Raw genomic sequence first — 24,951 nt, forward strand, 5'->3', positions numbered from 1 at the left:
TAATACAAAAGATAATTTGTTATACTTGGTTAAAGTGCGTAGAAGGTAACATCTCATCGATTTTTTCTTTTTGAAATATATTATAAAAAATGAAATTCTGAGTAACTTTTTTCTCTAACAACTATATATGGGGGTCACGTGCAGTTTCGGAGATATTTGACTTTAAAGTTTTGAAAGTATACAAAAGTAAAGTATGTTACGAATGGACTTTAGTTAATTTTTGTATAGACATATACTATATATATATTAAATAAGTAAACATACAACCTTTAAATATATTTAAAAAATTGTTTTTATTAAGAATCTACCTTGTAGCCTGAAAAAAAACAATTTTTGGCAAAATTTTTTTGAAAGAACTAAAAAGGAGACACTTCTGTTTTTGTATTCTATTTATTATACATTAATGTATATATTTAAGACAAAGTTCTAAATAATGCATTACTTTTTGTAATACATTACGGTTTCATTAAAAAATATTTTTTCAATAACTAATGCGAAGATCCTTAATTACGCATTACTTTTTTAATAAGTAACGCGATTTTTTTCATTACGCATTACATTTTTAATGAGTAATGCGATTTTTTTATTACGCATTACTTTTGAAATAAGTAATGCGATTTTTTTCATTACACATTACTTTTGAAATAAGTAATTGCGATTTTTTTCAATGTGCATTACTTTCTTAATAATTAATGAATAAAGAAATAATTATTTATTAAAAAATTAATAAGTAATGCATTATTTTTTAATTTGCATTTTCATTACTCTGATTTAAGAATTTTTTAAAGCCAATTTTATATATTAATTGTGGAACAAAGGTAAACGGTCAAAATTTTTACACGCAGAACATGGTCTGTTGACGGAAGTTCTACTAATCGTAAAAGTCGTCTAAATCAATTGTACAAAACATTGTTTTGATCAATATGAGTGTCTTCCTGAAATAGACTACAAGAAATTAATTTAGATACAAAATGTTTTTATAAGAAAAAGGTCAATTTTTGTCTCATTTTTTTTCAAGTTTTGTTGCTAAAGACATAATATTTGGTTTTTTTTTGCGGATGAGGAAAAATCTTTGAAGGACATCCAAGAGCCCGTATTCTCGGATGTGTGAAATTCTGTGCGGGCGTACTACTGCGATAACGCCCACATAGTCTACCCACTAAAAAATAATATAAAAGGTTTAATAAACGTATTCGTTTGTTGATATATATTTCTATACACGAATGTGCGTGCGTGCGTGCGTGCGTGCGTGCGTGCGTGCGTGCGTGCGCGCGTGCGTGCGTGATATTGGTTTTAAATGCTTTTAACAATAACATCTTTGTTCAATAAATTATTGAACAAATATGCCGTAGAGTTCTATTAAGAAACCAAATTCTGTTTATTCATAATAAATTTGTTATAAAAACAATTCAGAATATTTTTATTAAAACTTTAATATGTATGTACTATGTATCAATATTTCTTTTTTTATAAAAACATATTATTGAACTTATAAAAAATTATTGGAAATTAAAAAATTTGTTGTTAAAAAATTGTTGAATTCGATATACATAGTCGGTTTTAACGGTTTTTTTGCGTAATCAATAATATTTTTTCAGAAGGTTAACTGTCATTACATTTATTAGATTTATACCATAAACCTTTACGGCAGTAAAAATATGTATGAAATAATTGAAATATATCTTTAATCTTCACGAATTTTAAACCAGTATCCTTGTTTTAATTTATTTCATATTATTTTTTTTCTATTTTTATGGTAATTTTTTTTTCTTTGAATTCTATGATTTTTAAGAAAAAGGTTTTGATGCAGTTTAATATATACATATACATATATGGATGAGTTATTGTAATCAATAGACTAGTAAATAGTTTTTAATTAAAAAATGATTCAGAAAAATGGTATTTTACAAGAGAGAGAGAGAGAGAGAGAGAGAGGGGGGGGGGAATGCTTACAAAGTTGACCTGGAGAAAGGAAAAAGTAATAGTTATATTGTAGCCCTAGGTAGGGTTGGTTGAAAAAAATGTCCTGGAAAAGATAATAAAAACCGTCCTAAAAATTAAAATCTTATAACTGTATATATTTATCTGCACTGAGAGAAAAAAATGCTAGATTCAAATAAATATTTTTTTGAATAGTGCTAATAACATATTTTATAGAAAACTAGACACCACAGACGCGCGCTTCGCGCGCGCTATTTGACTTTTTGTTTTTTACTTTTTAAAAATAAATTGCAACGATGATTATATAGATAGATAACCATCTATAGAAATTTGACAACTATCAAAATTCAATGTGTTTAATATTAATTGTAACAAATTAAATGTAATTTATTTAACGTTGTTTTTAACGTTTTTAATTTATGTAACATTGTTTTTAATACACATAAAAAAATTTACAGAATCAAAAGTAAAAACATGATAAAATTATACATTTGACGGGGTCGAAAATTTTAATATAAAATTATATATTTAACGGTGTTAAAAATTTTATAAAGACATGAAAAACTTTGCAGACAGTTAAAAGTAAAAACATGTTATAATTAAATATATATATATTTATATATATTATTATATATATTATATATATTATATATATTATATATATTATATTTATATATATTATTAATAAATTATAACATGTTTTACTTTTGATTCTATAAATTTTTTTATGTGTATTAAAACAATGTTACATAAATTAAAAACGTTAAAAACAACGTTAAATAAATTACATTTAATTTGTTACAATTAATATTAAACACATTGAATTTTGATAATTGTCAAATTTCTATAGATGGTTATCTATCTATATAATCATCGTATATATATATATATATATATATATATATATATATATCTATATATATATAGAGAGAGAGAGAGAGAGAGAGAGAAGAGAGAAGAGAGAGAGAGCGCTTTATGTAATTCCTTTATAAATTTACATAATTTTATACACACACGCCGCGCGCGCGGCGCCAGCACCATATCCACACACACATCACCACACACACAGACAAAAAAAAAAAGCCAATCCTTGTAATTGCGGTACTACACTACATAAAATACTCATACAATAATATTACTGTTAATGCTCTACAACTCGGCTTTTTCTTCGTTCTACAACACAACACACACACACACCCACACACCAACACACACACACACACACACAAACACCACCAACAACACACAACCATCACACGCGAGCGCGAGCGCGCGCGCGAGCGAGCGCGGCGAGCGGAGCGATGCGCGCGCGCGCGCGCGCGCGAGCGCGCGCGCGCGCGGAGCGCGCGAGAGCGCGCTCTCGGCGCGCTCGACTGCGAGAGACTTCCCTGGGCGCGAGATCGATCGATAGATGAGAGCTAGATAGCGCGAGCGAAGAGATATATAGATCATCTCTCTATCTATTCTCTCATATCTCTATCTCTCTCTATTCTCTCTCTCTCTCTCTATCTCTCTTCTCTCTCCTCTCTCTATCTCTCTATCTCTCTCTCTCTCTCTGCTGGTGAGTACAGTGTGTTGACGTACTTTTCTTCGCTCCGTAATTTTGTACTTTTGCTGCTTGTTCTTGCCCTTCGGGGTCTTCTTTTTGCAGTCATACGGTCAAGTGCACTTTTTCTTGACACTTTCCTCTTATGGTGAGTGTCCACGGGCCTCTATTCTATCAGTTACGGCGAATTTTCTGGCTTGGACGCACTGATACATTTTGGAGCACTTCTTCTGTCTCGTCATCTCCATTGGCTGTCTCTCTTCTGCGCACGCGCCACTCCTCCGGCTGTCTTTCTTTATGCCTCAACGTGCTGCCTGGCCGCTGCCTTACCTCTGCGGCGTGTGCTCCGCGTGATCTCTGTGCCTACTGGGTGTTCAGTTTAAATTTACTGTTAATTCGTGGAGTGCTAATTGAGTCTGCTGCGTCTTGCAGTGTGCCTTAAAATTTCATATTTATCACCGACACGGCGTGACATTAGTTGTTGCTGCATTGACTATTATCTGTGCTTTATTTTACTACTAAAACGTTAGTGTTATTAATTTGGTGTTATTGCTGCGTTCGCTACTGTAGTATCATGGCGCCCGTATGTGCTAAATGTAAGAAGTCAGTTGCGACTGCGTCTGTCGAGTGCGATTGCAAGAGAGTGTTTCACCCAGGTTGCGTTAAGGCCTATTCTCTTGCAAAATATGCCGATGCATGTTGCAAATCATTAACTTCTTCATTGTGTTTACCTCCTACTCCTTCTGAGGATATTTTTGCACGGCCTATTGATTCCGATACTGCCAGCTCAGTAACTCCTGGGTGTGCTGGTGCTCTGTTGCAGTCGCAATCGCGAGAAGACATTAATGCCGATACTGCGACTAACAGACTTTTGCGTCAATTAATTGACCAATTAAAACAATCTGAAGCGAGATTTTCAGCTTTTGCTGAAGAACAGCGGCGCACCAATAGTGTACTCAATGACAAACTAAATCATCTAAATAGTTTAGCGTGTAGTGTTGAGCGAAATGGTCAGCGCATAGATGCGTTGGAACAGCAATGTGCTGCCCTCGAAAGTGCAGTCCGCGATTTTAAGGGCGATTGTAAGCTTTCTCTTCCTGCCTCGTGCAGTCCTACTGAAGATGCTCTTATCCTTTCCGGGGTTCCTGCTGCGATGTCTATCTCTCCTTCTGAGTGCGCTCGAAACATATTTACGGCCTTGGGAATTCCTGATCTGTCCTGTCATATTCTCAAGGTTAGATCTGTTACTCGCAGGAATCAATCCGGGGCTGTCCGAGATCCACCCGGGCCATTCTCATCCACTAAATCTCTTATTATCACTGTAGCCTCAAGTGCCGTCCGTGACTTAGTTATAGCTAAAAAGCGAGAACGAGGTACGCTTACTCAGAGGGAAATTTGCTGTAATGATTCTAGCAGGAGTGTGCATGTCAATGAGCTTCTACCAAGGGACACTTATGAGCTCCTTCAAAAGACTAAGCAAGTTGCCAAAGCTAATTCATATACATATGTCTGGGTAAAGAATGGTCGTATTCACGTCAGGCATTCTGATGGCAAACCCATCATCTATATTAACTCAGAGAGTGACCTTGGTGGGCTCATTTGACCTGCTAATCTTGCTTCGTCCTCGCCTCCCGTTGCGCGCGGTTATTCAACTCTCAACTCGTCTTTCCGTGTAGCTCAATTTAATGCCAATTCCTTGCGTGGACACATCGACTTCATCAGACTGCACTTTAATACCATCCCATATCATGTTATCTCAGTCTCTGAGACTTGGCTCCATGCCGGTGTCTCTGATGACCTTGTTGCGTTGGATGGCTATTTTTTAATTAGAAATGATCGTGTCGGAAACATTGGTGGAGGTGTTGCTTGTTACCTCCACAAATCATTACGAGCTACCATCGTTGCTGCGTCGTCGGGTGGCCAATTAAATGACCCTGAATACTTAATAATTGATATTCGCTTACCGCTTAATGAACCGATACTGTTCGCGTCTATTTACAGAAGACCGAAGGGCAACCTTCTTCAAGATTTTGTTAGGTCGTTAACTAGCGTCTCTCACCTTTATAAAAACATAATTATTGGCGGTGACCTTAACTGTAATCTGTTATCTAACCAGTACGAAGCGACTTATTTGCGTCAACTTATGTTTAGTCTCTCACTGTATATCATTCCATCAGATGCCACTCATCACACTGCTACTTCTAACTCATGTCTCGATGTCCTGATAGTGGATGATAGTGATAAGGTTTTATCTTTTGCTAAATCATCCAGCCCTTTCATTGCTGGTCATGATCTTCTCTCTCTTTCGCTGTCACTCTTTTCTCCTATTAATACTGAACGTTCCTATACTCGACGATGTTTTAGAAACATTAATGTCACTGAGTTTTGTGAATTCCTTTCTATTAGTGTTAATAATGCCAATTGTACTCGTACTAATTTGTCTAGGAAAGCTTATGTGCAAGAATCTAGTACCTTACTTTCCTGTACTTTACGTGCTGCACTAGATGTGTTCGCGCCTACCCGTTCTTTTGTCTCCAGGGGGCCACCTTTACGATGGCTTACTGAAGAACTTAAGTCTCGTCTTCGCGTTCGCAACACGTTATTTAAGCAGGCTAAACGTTCCAATAGCTTGCTTGGCTTTCTTAGGTACAGACTCTTTAGGAACCAGCTTAATCTTGATATCAAGCGTGCTAAGAGTGAGTTTTTTCTTGGTTCTTTAAATAACATTACTGAACCTGCCAAATTATGGCGAGAGCTAGCTCGCCTTGGTCTCGTTAAATCCACCTTGGTCTCTCCTCTTCACTTTTTTTCCTTGTCTCAATTAAATTCTTATTACACCTCTGTCTCCTCAGCCGTACCTTTGTGTTTTTCCGATTTTATATCAGCTATCTCCTGCATCACCTGTCCTCCTTGTCAGTCTGAGTTTGTATTCTCTCTGGTTACACCTAATTCTATCTATAAACTTATAACTGCTCACCCCCTTCACTCGTATGCTTCCGGCGCTGATGGTATCCCCCTTTTTATTTTACGTATTGCTTGGCCTTGTATATCTTCCTGGCTTACCGATCTCTTTAATAATTCACTAAAGCTCTCCTCATTTCCTTCTGAGTGGAAGAATGCTCTAATACGCCCTCTATCAAAAATTCGTAAACCTCTGTCTCCGTCTGACACGCGACCAATTGCTAATTTGTCTGAACTATCTAAAACTCTTGAAAGGATTGTCGCTGATCAGATAGTTGATTATCTAAACTCAAACAATATACTTGACCCCAGGCAGTCTGCGTATCGTTCTGGCTTTAACACTCAATCTGCTCTTCTTCGTATATGTAATGATGTCAGGGCAGGAATATATGGTGGACTTATTACTATTATGGTATTATTCGATTTCAGTAAGGCGTTCGACACTGTCCCGCATCTTTATCTTCTTATCAAACTCAAAAAACTTGGCTTCTCCGATTCTGTGGTCACTTGGTTTTACTCTTACTTAACATGCCGTTCTCAAGCTGTAATTGATGATGAAGGAAATCGTTCTGAATGGCTTCACACTTCCCTTGGTGTTCCTCAAGGCTCGGTGCTTGGACCACTTTTATTCTTGCTTTTCATTAATGATATTAGCAATGTCCTGTCTTTCACCAGCCATATGCTCTTTGCCGACGATCTGCAAATTTATTTGTCCTGCCCTCCAGCAGACATTCTCCGTGGTCTTGAATTGATCTCAAGGGATGTGAATGCCATATTTGATTACACTATTGTCAATGGTCTTAGACTTAATCTTACTAAGTCTAAGGCCATTATCCTTGGCAGCCAAAAACATGTTAATTGCATCGACACCTCTCTTCTTCCTCCGATTATCGTTGACTGTACGCCTTTGCTTTTTGTGAGTGAAGTGAGAAATCTGGGCGTTATTTTCACGTCTAACCTGTCATGGCATAAACACATCATACAAGTTTCAAAGAACGTTCACCATGCTCTGTATAAATTAAAATTTAACCGAAACTCTCTCTCTACCGAACTTAGAATTAAACTGGTCAATACTTTGATCCAGCCACATATTGATTACTGTTGCCTTGTCTATCATGGATTGAGTAAAGAACTTAATACTAAGCTGCAACGACTAGTCAACTGCTGTATAAGATTCATTTTTAATCTTAAGCGAGATGAACATATTACGCCGTTTAGACATCGTCTTGAATGGCTTTCGGTTGAAAACAGGAGACTATACTTTCTAGGCTGTCTAACTTATCGGATTCTCCACTTGCACGCTCCGTCTTACTTATGTGAACTATTTACCCCTCCTGATCCTTCAGTTAGAAAATCAGATCGCACAACTTCTTTGTCTCATGTTTTTCATATTCCTCTTCATAGAACTACCACTTACAGAAATTCCTTTCATCTCTCCGCGGTTTATTTTTGGCACTCTCTCCCTGCTAACATTGTATCTGCTCCTTCGCTTGACTCTTTCAAGACCCTTCTTCGCTCATTTCTGCGGGCATCTGAGTTAGCATGATTTTTCAATCTTGTATTGTCTGTCTTGCTTTCTGTCATTCTCATCGTCTCCCTTAATTCTCAGCTTTAGCACTTTACTTGTATAGTTAATATTAAGATTTAGATTAGTCATATAGTTATACTTATATCAATGCGATTTTTCATTATGTTAGCTATTTTTGCGTATATTTTGTTTCAAAAGTGTATTCTATTTTGTGTTATCATACTTTGCCCTATAGCCTATGCTCGGGCATAATAAATATATCTATCTATCTATCTATCTCTCTCTTTCTCTCCGCTCCTTCTTTCTATAAAAGTCGCTGTTTCTCCTTCTGTTTCCTTTTCTGCTTTTTCTTTTTACAAAAGTCGAATCTCTCTCTTTCTCCTACCAATCTATTTGCTTTCCTTCTTCTTTTTTTCTAAAAGATTATAAAATTTTAAAGATATTGTTATTTTCTATTATATTATTACTTAATATATCTCTTTATTACTTACCTTATTACTTATACACTTTTGATATAACCAGTTTTGGCTTGAAAACACAACTGTCAAACACAACTGTCAAACACTACGAAGCATGCGGCTCAATGATCAGCGAAAGAACCAATCAGCATCGCGGATTAAAGGCAACAATTCTTCGAGACTTTCGAGATGACTTCGATACATTCGATAAATAAATAACACGTCTTTTTTAGAAAAGGATTAATAATATTTATTTTAAACAAGTAATATTTTCTAAATTATAGAAAACTGTTACTTATTTTAAATAAATATTATTGATTTTCTGTAAAATATGTTATTAGCACTATTCAAAGAAATATTTATTTGAATTTTTTTCTCTCAGTGTGGAAAGAATCACATAACGGCGAACGAATACGTTTGTTAAACCTATTATTATGTATTTTTTTATTCCAATATCTTAAAACAGCGAATACTGTTACGTGCAGAACGCGACGTAATAAAGAAGGTACAATTGTCTTAGTTCAGAATTAATTTTTACGAGAATGGAAATAACAATAATTACAAGAGATGAGAAAAAGACTGACATCAGTTTTAGAACTTCAATCTTATAAGCGGAATGATTATCTAAAGAATTTGGGGAGAAAGAATTTAATGTTTATGGAAGACCATAGGTGGAATTTGTTAAAGATAATCTGAAGCAAATGGAACGATATAGACTAGTGTTCAATACATTGTTTTGGATTGATATAAAAAAATGTCGCTCTTTAGCCCCCTCCCCCTCCATAAATGTACTACGTCGGTTTGGTTACCTAAGATGGCGAGGGGAAGAAAAGATAAGAGCGTTTGTTGCGGCATATAACATGCGTTCTCTCTTATGCTATCTTCGCTTTCACTCCCACCCATTACGCTCTCTCGCTCCCACCCATGCGGTACTATCTCTTACTCACGATCACTATCGCGCTCGCGATATTTTAATAAGGAAAGATGTGTGGAGAGGAGAAGTCGCTGAGAAATAAGTCTTTGAAACCTCTCCGCTATCAGCGATAGACAAAACGTGTCGCCCGGTGGCTAAAAAATTTGTAAACACAATTTGAGATCGCACTTTAGCGCCTCACGATTTGTAAATATAGGATGCGATTCGTGGTCTAGCGCCTATACCAGGCTGCTCATAGAAACAGCGGCTCGCTTTGAAATTGTACAGATATAAACAAAAAATGACGAATGCTTCAGTTGAGACAAAGAGACAAAGGGTTATAGATGAAATATATAATTGGTCGAGAAGCGCGAGGTACCACAGTCGGTGCGAAGTTTACGATGCGTGCGAATTGTACCTAAGTATTGTGAATACGGTCGATCCTGTTAACAATTGTTGTGATTGTTTCAAACGACGAAAGCATCATGATTGTGTCTGACGACGAAGACATTATTATGGACAATGATTTTGAAAATTTCGAAGATATGATAAGCGATGAAGATGGATTTTCAATTATTAGTGATTCCGCGAGTTATTCCAGCGAAGGCTTTACCGATCACGTAGAAAATTTTGTATCACATGCGGATCTTCTTACGTTAAACGAACACACTAAACATTGTGCAATATTTTTCTATTATTCTACGAGTGGTGCTCTAGCCTTCTGTGCCGAATGCATGATTGATATGTGGAACATTAGAGAGGGAATGAGTGCTATTAGAGAGCATCGAACCGATCGTCTCGAAAAATTGAATTATTGGGCTTGCTCAAACTATCGTCAACCTGTGTATGTAATAATTCCATGCAACATGTGCCCAGAGTACGCACTGTACAGACTTTTAGTATAAAAGCGTACACATGGATGAGGAGAACATTGAAGATATCAAACATGTTCTTAATAATGAACCACTGGAAGATTGGGAAGAAGAAGAAACGTGTAAAGAATGAGACATGATTTAAAAAGTGCAAAAAGACGTTAAAAAAATGGAACATTTTGAGCGCGAGCTGTTGGACCAAATTGACCGGGTCATTACCTTGGGCGAGTGTTTCAAGTGGTTGCAACGGTGCATCGAACGACTCAAGGAATAGCCGCGTCAAGCGCCCTCGACTTAACGTTGGACAAAGACAATCTTTGGTGGCGAGAATCGCGCGACTCGCGGGTGAAAAGATACGACTGCAAAGACGTTTCGTACACGTCGGTGGTAATTACGCGAGTGACAACGCGGACAGACTCGTGTGGCGAGAGATTGACATTGCGTTTGAGAATCGCGTTCTGACAGGTGCAGTTATCAATGCGAACTATATTGAACCGCGAAGGTTTTTAGAAGACGCTGGTGGTATAGTACTCGAGCGAGTGCGGGACGCTATCGGAAGACACAATTCTGTGAAAGTGAACACCGCGTTCAATGGCGTATTTGTAACGGGCGACAAACGCGTCAATAAAAATATTACCACGAAAAACAGTGATCTCTTTAGAACATCAGACTTGGATGAGTAGTACGAGCGGTGCGTTATTGAACCCACGTTAGCATCGCTCGAAGAATTTCAAGAACGCGATAGTGGGTGGGCGCTGTCGCGTATACAGAATTTAACTGTAAATGTAAATAAATACAATCCTATGCATGCAGGATGTCGCGTGACATTACCACGAGAAATAGTGACGAAGCATGTGATTATTAACGTGAAATCAATGGACAATGCATGTTTCGCGTGGTCGGTGGTAGCCGCTCTATATTCCGCAGAAAGCCACAGTGATAGTCATCGTACCCTCATTATACGAAGGTTCTGAATTTCGACGACATTGAGTTTCCAATCGCGTTAAAAGACATTAAGAAATTCGAGAAACTAAATAACATTTCGGTCAACGTCTACGAGATCCAAAAGGATCAAATTGGAACGTATAAAATTCTCCCGCTGCGATTATCCAACGACAAGAAGGAGAAGCACGTTAATGTGCTATACCTGCAAGATCCACGCGAAGACAATGTGGCGCACTTTGCGTGCATCCAAAATCTGTCTCGTCTAGTGAGCTCGCTACTCACTAAGAAGGAACACAAAAAATATATTTGCGACCAGTGAGTAATAATAATTTTATAAATGTTGTATTAATTTTATAGAAAAATAAAATTTATGCTATTTTTTACAGATATTTACATTACTTTAGTTCTGCAAAAGTTGGATGTCCACAGCGTAGACTGCCAAAAGACGACTGCGCCATTCAACTACCTGCTGAAAACGAGAAATGGCTGAGCTTTCGCAACATTAACAATAAGGAACGTGTGCCGTTCATCTATGCCGACCTGGAGTGTACATTGGAGAAGACGGAGAAGGAGGATATGGAAATATTGTACCAGCATTATCATCAAGTATTTAGCCTAGGATATTATATAGGTACACTGTTTGTACGACAACGTATCAGGGTATCAATTTCGTCGCGATAAGGATTGTGTCGCGTGGTTCGCTAGACAACTTGAAGAACTAGCGCATCGTGTAAAATCAATTTTATCTGCTAATGTCCCTATGGAAACTTTATCGAAAGAGCAATGGGAGGCATATCGTAACGCGACGCAGTGTCATATTTGTAATAAGCTGTTTGTGCCGGATGATACATGGGTGCGCGATTATTGTTACCTGGGAGTCGATTCTGTAGCTTTTATTGTGGTGAAAATGCGATCCAACTCACAACTCTTGATCCCGTAACTTTCATTTAGTGTAAATGCGAGCCATCTCACGGGAGTTTGTTCGGCAAGAAAGTTCTTGTCGAATGGTGAGATTCGAGAGAGAAAACTGAAAGATAGAACGAGTTTTGAAGTACAACAGAGCAAGGACTTCAATTTAATTTAGATTCAAAGAAATAATCTCTAAATATTAACAAACATACACAGAGAATTCCTGTTCAATATGATTATGATTATTATTTCAGGTACAGTCTCTAACAAAACACATTTCTCTACATTTTTAATCTAGTGATTTCATATTTTCACTTTGACGTTATAGAATCGCGCGAACAAACTCATGTGAGATGAAAGTGCGAAAAGTGAGTGAACTCACTTGAATTACAGAATCGATCCCCTGACCTTGCCGGCCTTCGCTTGAACACAGTACAATTGGACACAGTGCAAATGGACACAAAATAATGTACACCGTAAAGTTGTACACCGCAAAGTTGTACACCGTAAAGTTGTACACCGTACACTTCTACACCGTAACCGTGGCCACACACACGAGGGGGTGCAAGGGGAGCCTTCGGCCTTCTTCCCGCATCCATCCCGTCGATAGGGATGTCTAAACGGAAGGGTATAGAAATGTACGGTGTAATTTCTATACCCTTCCGTTTAGGCATCCCTAATTCCTGTGTCTAAATAAACCGTGTCCATTTGAACCGTGTACATTAGTTTGTGTCCATTTGCAACGTGTCCATCTGCACTGTGTCCAATTGTATCTGTGTCCAAGTGAGCCACTCCCAAGAAAACGCAAAGAAAGAATACTCGTTGCGGCGCGTATCAATAGCCACGCGAAGAAAAAGATAAGCTCGTCGCAGCGTCTATTAATGGCCGCGTGGGCGTGACGCTATACCTTGCAATGGCTGGGCGTAATCGTTGTGTTTATCGATGGTCGGGCGTGACGCGGCTTATTGCTGTGCGTACTAATGGGTGATCCTGTTGAAGATGACACTAAATTAATATAAAATTAATATAATTCAACGTGAATTAATATATGTAATGTTTTTCATTGTATAAAAAATTAATATATTACTATATGCGTTTACTCTTAATATGTATTTTTTATTATGTACAGCCAACATAAAGAGTTAGCAAGGACTCAACGTTTTATTCACGTTATTAACATTTTAACATACTTTTGACGTTCGTTTCACGTTCGCTCATGTACTTTTCACGTTCATTTACGTATCTTTCACATTTGTTCACGTACTTTTTACGTTTGTTTCACGTTCATTCACGTACTTCTCACATTTGTTTCACGTTCGCTCACGTACTTTTCACGTACCTTTCACATTCGTTCCCGTACCTTTCACGTTCGTTCACGTACTTCACACGTTCGTTCACGTACTTCTCGCGTTCGCTTCACGTTTTTTTATGTACTTCTCACGTTCGTTTACTCACTTTTAACGTTTGTTCACGTACTTTTCACGTTTGTTCACGTTTGTTTACGCACTTCTCATGTTTGTTCACGTACTTTTCACGTTTATTTCACGTTTGTTTTAAACATCCTTACGTATAACCGTTTTTTTATGTACATATGTATGACCGTTTTACGTATGTTTAACATTTTTTATATTTTTTTGCCTTATTTAGAACGAAATATATCGCGATACGTTTGAGATTCTAGAAAGAAGAGATATTAAATTTTAATTATTTCTAACGTTGCAATACGTCGATGAATTAAGCGGCAATCAATTATTTAATTTAAGCATGTTTAAAGACTTACGAGGAAGACTATAATTGCTATAGGGAATTTTTCTCCGCGTTATCACTCGCTAACTTCACGGGATTATTTATAGGCACGTAAAATCACGCGTCGCTCAGTATCAAACATGTATCTCATATTGTCATATCCCTCCGATATGCTCGAATTGAGCGCTGAGCAGTTACGATTCGTGCCGAAACCTATTTTGCTACGTGTGTGTGACAACTATATCGAACATGGCTGGAACAGGCTTCTGGAATATAAGGGCTGATCCGGAGGTTTGAAGCTATTGTTGCTACGAGCATTACAATCAACCGTGGCAGCGGACGCACATCGACGGACTCGCGCCTCTGAGCAAGAATTATGTCGAATGCGAACTGTCGCAACAGTAAAAAATGGTTGTGGTCATCTGCTGAATCGCGCGATAAACGCTCTTTCTTTCAAGCTACATATTCCCGGTTACCAATTTTGCGGTCCGGGTACTCGGCTGAAAAAGCGATTGGCCAAAGATAACCCAGGTATAAATCTACTTGACGCGACGTATCGCGAACACGACATTGCGTACTCCCAGAGCAACGAGCTCACCAACAGACACGCTGCGGACAAGATACTTGCGGATAAAGCGCTAAGACGAGTAATCGCGAAAGATTCGCCTGTCGGGGAAAGAGCAGCCGCTGCTGCTGTCTGGGCAGCCATGAAAGTCAAGACGAAGATCGGTATGAGTATGAAGAAGAATTCAATGAAAAAATTGACGAAAAAAAAAACGTATATTTTAGGCTGCAAAACGAGGCGGTGCATTACCGATTTTACCAACATTGAGTGCACTCGGATCCTTGATTGGTGAAGCGACCGGTGTGGCAAAAGCGGTGAATGACAACAAAGCCGCGCGACGTCAGCTTGAGGAGTTACAGCGTCATAATCGCGCGATGGAAGATGACGGCTTATATCTCGCCCCGTACAAACGCAGACGAGGACTGTATCTTGCTCCGTACAAACATGGAAAAGGTGTACAGAAGAAAAAAAAACGTCGAAGAAACATTAACACTGCTCGCGGGTGCGACGACGAACGTACAATTGTCGCAACTGACAAAACGTGCGCGTATTCCATATTTCATGGATGTTTTTATGCGTAACGCATTACTGACGAGTGGCGCGCGTCTAAATGAGAGTGGTATCGTAAATTTGAACGATACGACGAGCCCCGGTACTCACTGACAAGTAACATTACCCGACGGTCAGAAACCGATTCGTCTGAAACTTTGCAGAGACTTAGTATTGACCAAAACATATAACCTATAACTGTTTATAGCGGCCCAAAATCATTTTAACAATTATTAATAATAAAAAATGAATAATTACATAGCCATGTAAAAGCGTGACTTTCCAGCATTTGGAGTGAGCGTAGTCGTATTCAGGAGTTTTGCAATCAAAAGAAATGATTCTCAAGCCAATGAACCTTAATACTATAAACCCTCAATTAATTCTAGTCCCATATACGCCAAGCCTGTAAACTTGTATTCCATATATCTTAGGACCATATGCTCTGGATACATGAACTTTGGAGCTTAAAACTCTAAATCATCGATCTAGAAAACATGGAGAAATGAATCCTATAAACCTATAAACCCCGAATCCATAAGCCCTGAGACCATTAGGCCTGACCGTAAACGTCTAGCGTATGAACCCTAAACCAGAAAAAAAGTTCTAGAAGATTTTCAAACGCAGATGCAGAATGTGGGTCGAAGTTCTCGACTTATTATTCTACTCGCGTTTAGCCGAACACAAGAATAACCACGTAGAGGTAGCATATGGTCCTAGGATATATGGGATACGAGTTTATAGGCTTGGCGTATATGGGACTAGAAATTAATGGACTTGAGGGCTTATAGCATTAAGGTTTATTGGCTTGAGAATCATTTCTTGTGATTGCAAAACTATCCCGAATACGACTACGCGCACTCCAAATGCTTGAAAGCCACGCTTTTACATGGCTATGTAATTATTTATTTTTTATTATTAATAATTGTTAAAATGATTTTGGGCCGCTATAAACAGTTATAGGTTATATGTTTTAGTCAACACTAAGTCTCTGCAAAGTTTCAGGCGAATTGGTTTCTGACCGTTGGGTAGTGTTACTTGTGAGTGGCGTACGTTAAGAGGAAAAACCCCGTCGCGTATTTCGACAGTTTCGGTAATCTTCGACCGCCTAGAGATCTTTGATGCGATACTTTGGAGACGGAGTGATAACGATCGAGTATGATTGAACGTCCTATCAAACCTACGACCAGAGCATTTGGGGACAACCCTGCTTGCAGTTTCTCCGACGCGTGTGAATTTAAAAAGCTGAACTAGTACCGCAAAGTCTTAGTATTTTACCACCACCATGTCGCTGAGCGGCAAGAGCAACGTTCTCGTGGCATACTATTCTCCGGTTATAAATTTGAGCGACGATGATTACGAGTTCGGTCTAACGATTTTTGAAATCTATAACGATACCGGACGTGAACGCCTCAAACAATGCGTTTTACTTTGACAAAAACAACGCGGAGATTACGATTTATGATAGTACGAACTGCGAGCTATAAACGAGTTTTTGAAACTAGCAATTTCGCGAAAACGTCCGCAACACGACAGAATTCGTTCCGGTGAAAAAGTCGATAACATCACGCATGGGGACAACGATGATGATGACGATATTCGATATCCGATAACGCTTTGCGCCAACTACAATACGATGAGATGTGAGATTAATTGCGCCTATAGAATACATTTTGGTAAACCCAACAACATAGGATTGCTGCTGAGATTCTCACCGAAGCGCGGTGTACTGCTACCGCGAAAATGGCACGAATCGGACGCGTCGATCAACATAATGAATGTGAACATTATTCGCGTGGAATACAACGTGACCGCGGGCGCGTACAGCAACAATAAGTGTGTACAAACGATACATGAGTTTTCATCGAGCGTGCCACCAAGATATAAGATGTCGAAAAGGCCCGGCAGATTATTTATCTGTCAATCGTCGCGCAGTGCATTACGGGTCTGACGACGTGCCGTCGATCAGAACGGACGATTACTCGATTTTCAAGGAGAAGAAATCACCGTCAGACTGCACGTGCAACGACGTTTGCAATAATAACGCGAACGTGAGATGCTTGTGCTAAACACATCGCAGCGCACGAAAGATAACCACACCAGTGCCGACGTTTCAACAGTCATCCGATACTCTCGCGATGACGTTTAATAATATTCAATTGTCCGGCTGTCCCGAGAAAAAGAAGTTCAACGCGTCGAACGTTAAATTTTTACAATCTCTGGAATTTGCGATACGAAACGTCTGATAATGACTGACATTCTAAACATCGGGGACGAGTCAATCTTCGACGATTGCATCGTTAAGATCGAGACTCACACGTACAATCCGTTTGCCAACATAACGTTCGGGCACAGCAACGAGATACGAATACCTATACAGCAACAGGATCTGTACACATTGCTGTTCAAAAGTTTTTTGTACATCGAGGGAAAAATGACGATAAACAAACCAGCCGAGAGATTTTCAGTGGTACTAGGAAATAATTGCGTCGCGTTCATGTTTAATGAGATTCGATACGAGCTCGACGGTGTGGAGATTGATCGCAACAGAAACGTCGGAATAATCAGCACACTGAAAAACTATGCAACGGTTTTGTCGGACAAAAACGTGATTTTGAGGAATTTGCTGGTTGGATTTCGGGTTGGGACGTGAATGGATATTTTAATTATTGCGTATTGCTCAACATATTGTTGGGGTTCTGCGAGGATTATAGATGCGTGTTGATCAATGCTCGTCACGAGTTAATTTTAATACGCGCGCGTAACGATAACAACATTCTGATGGAAAGTTTGGAGTTGGAACCCGTGATTGATGTATTCAATATACAATGGCGCATGCCTCACGTGCTGCTGAACGAGATACATTAGTTGTCGATGCTGCGTACTCTGGAGAGTCGACGCTACCTGTAGAGCTTTTTGCTCGTGGGATTTGTACGAATTTCCGCTATTGCAGCAAACAACTAAGCATTCGTGGACCATCGAGACTTAGCTCAAGAACGTCGCGCGATTTGTCATCTTTGTTCTGCAGACGGGTCGAAAGAACGTTGTGTCCGAGGACCCAAGCTGATTCGATTATTGCAAATTAACAAACGTGAAATTGTATCTAAACTTGCAATATTATCCATACGACGATATGAACTTGAATTTCGATAAAAATAAATGGGCGATTCTGTACGAACCCATTCTGCAGAATCGCGTGATTCTGCAAGAGTTATTATGGATACGAATATCTCGAGCCGAACCTCACCGTTTTCTACTTAACCACTTTGTCGGCATTGACGCCATATGGCACGGAAAATATGTGTACCTCAGGGAGCATTGACACCATATGGCGCACATCGTTTATTTTTTAATTGGCTGGATCGATTTGCATGAAAATTGATATTCAAAGATTTTTTTGTTGCTGAATATGAATCCAAGGTCTAAACTCCAAAATTTAAAGTGACGAACCCAAAATAATCAAAATTTTCCGATTATTATGAAAGCTAGTATCTAGGGGTTTTTTTGGTTGTTGAGTACGAATCCAAAGTCAAAACTCCAAAATTCAAAATAGCGGACTCAAAATAATAAAAATGTTCCGATTGTTATGAAAGCTAGTATCTAGGGGTTTTTTTGGGTCGCTGAGTACGAATTTGGAGTCAAAACTCCAAAATTCAATATGGCGGACCCAAAATAAACTCAAATTTAGCAATTCAAAAACCCCTGTATTATAAATTTTATCCAAATAAGTTAAATTAAAATATTTTTGGTCCGTTATATTAGATCTGCCATTTTGAATTTTAAAATTCTGATGTCTGATTTGTAATCAGCGACCCCGAAAGCTTTTAGATACAAAATATTTTTGAATTGCGATTACTTTTTTTTCTTGCCCACAGGGGCACAAACAGTAAAATTTCGCCTGCCAACGAAGTGGTTAATGATCTGTTTGTAATCATCGACTGCTTTTGACAGAACGAATCGGTCAAGAGTGCAACCGTGGACGTGCGCATAAAATTTGAATGCAAAGGGAATGTTCTGACGAATACCACAATGTACTGTTTCATCATACACAATCTGGTTTAGTACAACCCGTTGACAAATATTGTGCGCAAAAACCTAACAACGCTGTCTCGCTATACATTAAAGGAGAGGGGATGGGAATATATAACTCTACGATGCATCGAAGTCAATCACAGTCTTCTCAAAAACAACAGTCACGTCTGCACCAATGTTCGTACACCTGCAAGGTTTTGTCGTTGGCAGAAGCTTTGTTGTGAAGGAATTTGCCTCTCTCAAAGATGGATTCGAATTCACTCATTATGTTTTTAAATGCTCCACACCATGGCATAGTCTCACCAAGACGGAAAGACTTCAGATTGAATAAGAATTATCACGGAATATCATGGGAGGATGGAATGATTCCACACATTATGGTTAGGAGTTTGATTAAGTTGTCGTGTACGTCAAGGGACGCGAGAAACGAGAATGGCTGCGAGATTTGTTTCTAGACGAGGCGAGATAGGAAGCTTACGTCGAAAATATCGAGACGCATTACGAAGACATAGAACCTTTAAACAAGTTGGACGTTACAAACACTTTATGATGTCAGAATTATGTGAACTGCGCTTTACAAAATGTATTTAAGCTGTTTAATTGGTGGTCTAAGAATAAAAAATGAATATATATACATCGTGTCCATTTTTATATCCCTTTATTCTCTCGTATTTCCCTTTTTTCGCCATCTTGTTTTATTTATGCAATAATTTTTTAACTTAGAACTATATGTAGGAAAAAATAGTTCTAACAATATATTTTTCATTTACTCCTTTATTTGTTATATATAAATCATAACGTACAATATGATTCATAACGTAAATAATTATAATAGCAGTCTACAAGACTGATTTTTTAATAATTTCTTCACACATGTTATTTGTCATATAAAGCATCATATACAATATTATTCAAAGCGTAAGCAATTAACTTGCACTCTACGAGACAAGTTTTATCATATTTTTTGCGCAATAATTTTACAGCGTCGCTTTTATTAGTCATATAGTTTTGACGCAAAATAGTAATAAACTTATTATATTTATCATCTGCGCTATACGTATTTTAATGCATTTGATGGCATAGTCGACACAATCTTCAAGTTCGAATAGAAACAGTAAGGTTGACGGTTTCATATACATATAATTGTTGCGCAACATCAACTTTACAATATCTTTGTCACGTATTTTTACAAGCACTATAACCACATTGCGAACCGAAACTTCTGAAGATATAGTTGACTGCACGAATCGCTGAATATTTGTACGTTGCTCCATGAACGTTTTTCGTGTTACGTATGGCAAAATTATCTGATTACTTTTGTTGTCGCCAAGCAGTATTTCCACATAAGTTATAGGTCTCACGCTGATTCTAATATCCAAATATTTGTATGCTGTGGCGGTCAAAGCGTATCTCCTTTCCAAGATGCATGGAGTATAGTGCGGCTGCGATAATGTTTTGTAAAAAGAATAGCGAGCTATAGAAAAATGTAGGATATAAATATAAAGAAAAATTTAAAAATCATAAAATACTTACGTCTTATCGTACGCCTTGTTTTGTTGAATTGGAACGTAATGGTTCATGTTGTACTTTTTTTTCCGGGAAGCTTTTGAAGTCCGTTGTTGGAAAGTTTTGCTGTCCGTATTGTAACACGCGAGTGATGCGGTACCGCTGTCAGAACTCTTCTTATATTATGCACCCCTCCACAAATTTCTTAGTCTTTTGTCTGAACTGGAACATTCATCGCCCGACAAAATTACTACGTTGCTGGCGTTTCAGCTAAATCACGTGATCATCTAGAGCTAATCATCACATGAAATATGTTGTAACATGTTTAATGCATGAAACGCTTATTACAACGTTGCCAAATCTACAGCAGCAGAGAATCCCGCCGCGACAAACGCTCTTATCTTTTCTTCCCCTCACCATCTCGCGTAACCAAAACTGACGTAGTACATTTATGGGGGGGGGGGAGAGCGGCATTTTTTTATATCAATACCCCTAATAAAAACATTTTGGGTTTTCAAAAGCATCCCCTAAATAGTTTACGTCTAATAAGCGGGATATCAGTTTATTTCTGATAAGCGGTTCTTCCCGGGATCCCTATGACGTCATCCCTACTCACCATGACACCCCCCTCCACGTCTACAAGTTCCCCTACCCCCCCCCCCCTCGGAGCTCCCGGATTAGAACCAGCTTAATATTCCTATTCTCACACATACATATTTTAAGTTTTTTTTAGTTGTATTTTGCCATTAAGGATACTAATTTTTTGTTATCACGATTATATTTTTGAGAAAAAATGTAAAAACTTTTTTGCAATGTAGAAACATTTTATTTCATCCTAATGTATTACATTGAAAGTAAAAACTTTTATACTTACATAATATAATTGAGAATCTTTCTCATACAAAATAAAAAATAATATTTATAAATTGACAAAATACAATATTGCAGGAAGAATATACTATAATCTTGTTTTTTAAATTATTTACACACTTGCTTCTTTTTTATAATTACAGCTGGAATTATAGCATTTTTTAATTTATGAAAAACCATTGCAATAAAAACTTGGTTATTTTTTAAGATGTCTGAAAATAATAAAAATTTGAGATAAAATTATATATTTGTTTTGAAATCTAATTTATACATTAATAGAAAATAAATTATGAAGATATGTCAGATTACTTAAGGGAGGCAAGTCATATGTAACGCGCTGAAAATTGAGTGATTTTTTGGAATTTTGTTTGAGGAAATTATACAACCAATTCTTTTGAAATTTTCAGGGTATGTTATTGTAATATTGAACTACTAAAAAAATATTTTTTGACAGAAAAATAATATGTATTTTATAAATAATAATAATGTAAATCTAATGCGTCGACGTTGAAGTCACTTGGCGTGCAATGCAGCGCTGCTTGTATTCATCTGAAACAAAAAACCAAATAGATTTCTTTTTTGTACGCTTTGCGTTATCGATTGAACCTATTATTAAAGAAAATAATGCAAAATTGTAAAAATGGCGACACGTAGAAAAAAAAGTATTGATTTTTACGAAAAATTTTCGTGTTAATTATGCAATAAAAATAATTTATTTAAACAATACAATTACAAATAAAGGTTCAATTTATGAGGAAAGTATTTATCTAAATGTATGCACAAGGAGAGAACTCAATCGGATGAATAGTTTTTGAGTTATCTTGCACGTCAATTTTTAAAAAGTAGTTTGGAGAAAAACGCGTTTAAAATTTGAGTAACAAAATCGTGAAAAAATCGTAATTTATTTTAACTTACCGCAGTTTTTTGCTAATCTGCGATTCCAGGGCCATAGAGCAGATCTTTCTGTTTTTCCGAACATTATTCTAACACCCAGGTTAACATTTATTACAGAGGGATCACTGAGTTTCCGACTCGTCTACATGAGTGCTCCGCCCAATTCGACCGTTCACTTTTCGACGAAAATAACATAGAAGGAACTCTCAAATCGGATTCTACTATTTTTTTTTTCATATTCTACGGAAAATTTTTTATAAATTTAAGCAAGAAAAAAAATTGCTAAAAAATTTTGGTTTACATGACTTGCCCCCCTTAATAATCTTTTATACGTTAATACACGATCTATCTGAAAAGTTTTGGGACTACAATTTAAAAAAAACAATATTGAAGAACTTTTTTAGTACTTGAGACGTTTCACATATTCTGTCTCAAAAGTTAGTCAGCACAAAAAGATTGATCGCTGATTGAAAAAAAACTATCACTTACAGCTGAGTGTTTCCACTCTGATTATTTATGTGCGTTGGACACAAACAAAATGGTGCCACATGTAGGTAAGAAAAAAAATCTCGGAACATTTCAGACAGACCGTGTACGTTGAAAATTGTATGAATGATATGACACATGCGAATGTTAATTATTTTTTTGATATATTTTAGATCAAGCTAGAACGAGTGCTAGGTGTAACCGTTTCCAGCAATGCAGCCCTAGATTGCGACTCGACCAGCGAATTGGTTGCTTATCCAGCTGGGTACGTCGTTGTTTACGAGTGATTTCTGTTCTCTTTGCGAATTGATATACATTAAAAAAAAAACGGGACAAAATTTTGACTGAATTTTTAGGCAATCTTCACAGTGATGTAACTTTGCGAAAAATTTAAATTACATGAATTTTTTTAATTAAAAGGCAAAAACTTTACTTTAAGAATCCCTAGGCGAAAGTTTGATTTGTTAAGTGTGACTTTTTTATATCGTATGAAAACAAAACGTTTTTTTTTATATTGAAAAAAAGAAAAGTTTGTTATCATTTTTCACAAATTTTTTGTTAAAATCTTGCTAATATTAATCCAGATTTCTAAAGTTCATTTTTTTTAAGCAGTTTAAAAAAAAATACATCGATACGATGTTTTTTGTTGATTATACACGAGTTTGAAATTTTTACTGTATTTTAGGATATTTTAGTAGCGAATAAATATAGTATTTTTTGGATACCATGAAATTGTATCCAAATATGATATTGCACATTGATTTTATTTGTCAAGTTGGTAATTATTTACATTAGCGATTCTTCACCGATTTTGATGACCTTCAAATATGTTGTCAAGGTCATTATTCCGAACAACTTTTTCCTATACATGTTATCGCCGCTCGGCCTTAGTTTTTATGTTATATACAAAAAATTATTAACAAAAAAATTTAATAAATGCAATACTTACAGGTAGCTCCGATAATCTTGACCATAACATGTCGTCAAGGTCACCCTCCTGAGTGATCTTGAAAAGATTTTAATCGTTGCTCGTGATTTATTTGAAAGTTTACAACAAAAAAAGTTTTATAAATCCGATACATAATATTGGTGCTTTAGATAAAGAACCGGTTTCCTATCTCCGTGGCACAGAACAATGTGTAAACAAACGATTGTAGCGACTTCTACCCCAGTCTGGTACAGAAGAGAATGCGTGGGCGGAGGAGAGGCAGAGCCCCTCTGCACCTCCTCCGAGTAATTTTTCCTAACCTAACCCAAACATTTTTAAGTCGCTATGTGGTTAATGCAAAAATATTGGAAACGAATAACGTGGAAAGTCGCAAACCTATGTGGTATTGTACAAGCATGGATGTCGTTTACTTTACATAAGGCACTAATATCATGTATCGTATTTATGAAACGTAAAGTAAACAACTGTTCACACTTGTACAGTTTACGACTTTCCACGCTGTTCGTTTCCAATGTTTTTGCATTAACCAAATAGCGACTTTAAAATGTTTGGGTTAGGTTAGGAAGAATTACGGGGAGCGGGTGCAGGGAGAAGGGCGGAGCCCTTCCTCCGCCCACGCGTTCTCTACATAACCCTTTGCGAATTTCCATGCTTTAAATTTTAAGAATAATATTTATTAAACTTTTACCAACTTTAATTGTTAATATCTCCCTTTGCGAGGCAGAGCGACGTTTTTTTCTGCCAGATTTGTTCGTTTTGTGCGGTGAGGAATGAGCTCTCTTTAAGTATTACTAAAACATTTTAGTGCAAATTAAAAAAGTATGGTATTTATTAAACTTTTGTGTTAATAATTTTTTGTGTATAACTCGAAAACTAAAGTCGAGCGGCGGTAATATGTATAGGGAAACGTTGTTTAGAATGATGACCTTAACAACATATTTGAAAGTCATCAAAATTGGTGAGAAATCGCTAATGTAAATAATTACCGTCAAGTTAATAAAATAAATAAGAAAACGGGTTGTAAAGAGTCAGCGCTGTAGTTCTTGCGCAAATAAAATTTATTTCCAGCAATCAAAATTGATATAAAGGGACAGCAAACGTTTTGGGCTATATTCATTTTGAGCTATATTCAATGGAACCATATAATTGGGTTATTAATTGTGATCCAAGGTAACGAGTTCCGCTAACATAACCGATTTTAAAGCCGGATAGAGAGACTAAATTTTTACAGTAATAATTTATATATATATATATATATATATAATATGATAATAAAAACTTGAC

General features: G+C 37.1%; 1 protein-coding gene across 1 annotated transcript in view; it reads left to right on the top strand.

Annotated features, from left to right (window-relative positions):
- Positions 1–24,951, top strand: part of LOC105833490 — a 230,539-nt gene that overhangs the window by 57,159 nt on the left and 148,429 nt on the right. The window contains 1 exon segment of the mRNA XM_036292192.1: positions 22,892–22,983. Within this exon segment, the coding sequence (XP_036148085.1) occupies positions 22,892–22,983 (92 nt within the window).

Source organism: Monomorium pharaonis, chromosome 9 (genome assembly GCF_013373865.1).
Source record: "Monomorium pharaonis isolate MP-MQ-018 chromosome 9, ASM1337386v2, whole genome shotgun sequence".
NCBI classification, from domain to species: Eukaryota; Metazoa; Arthropoda; class Insecta; order Hymenoptera; family Formicidae; genus Monomorium; species Monomorium pharaonis.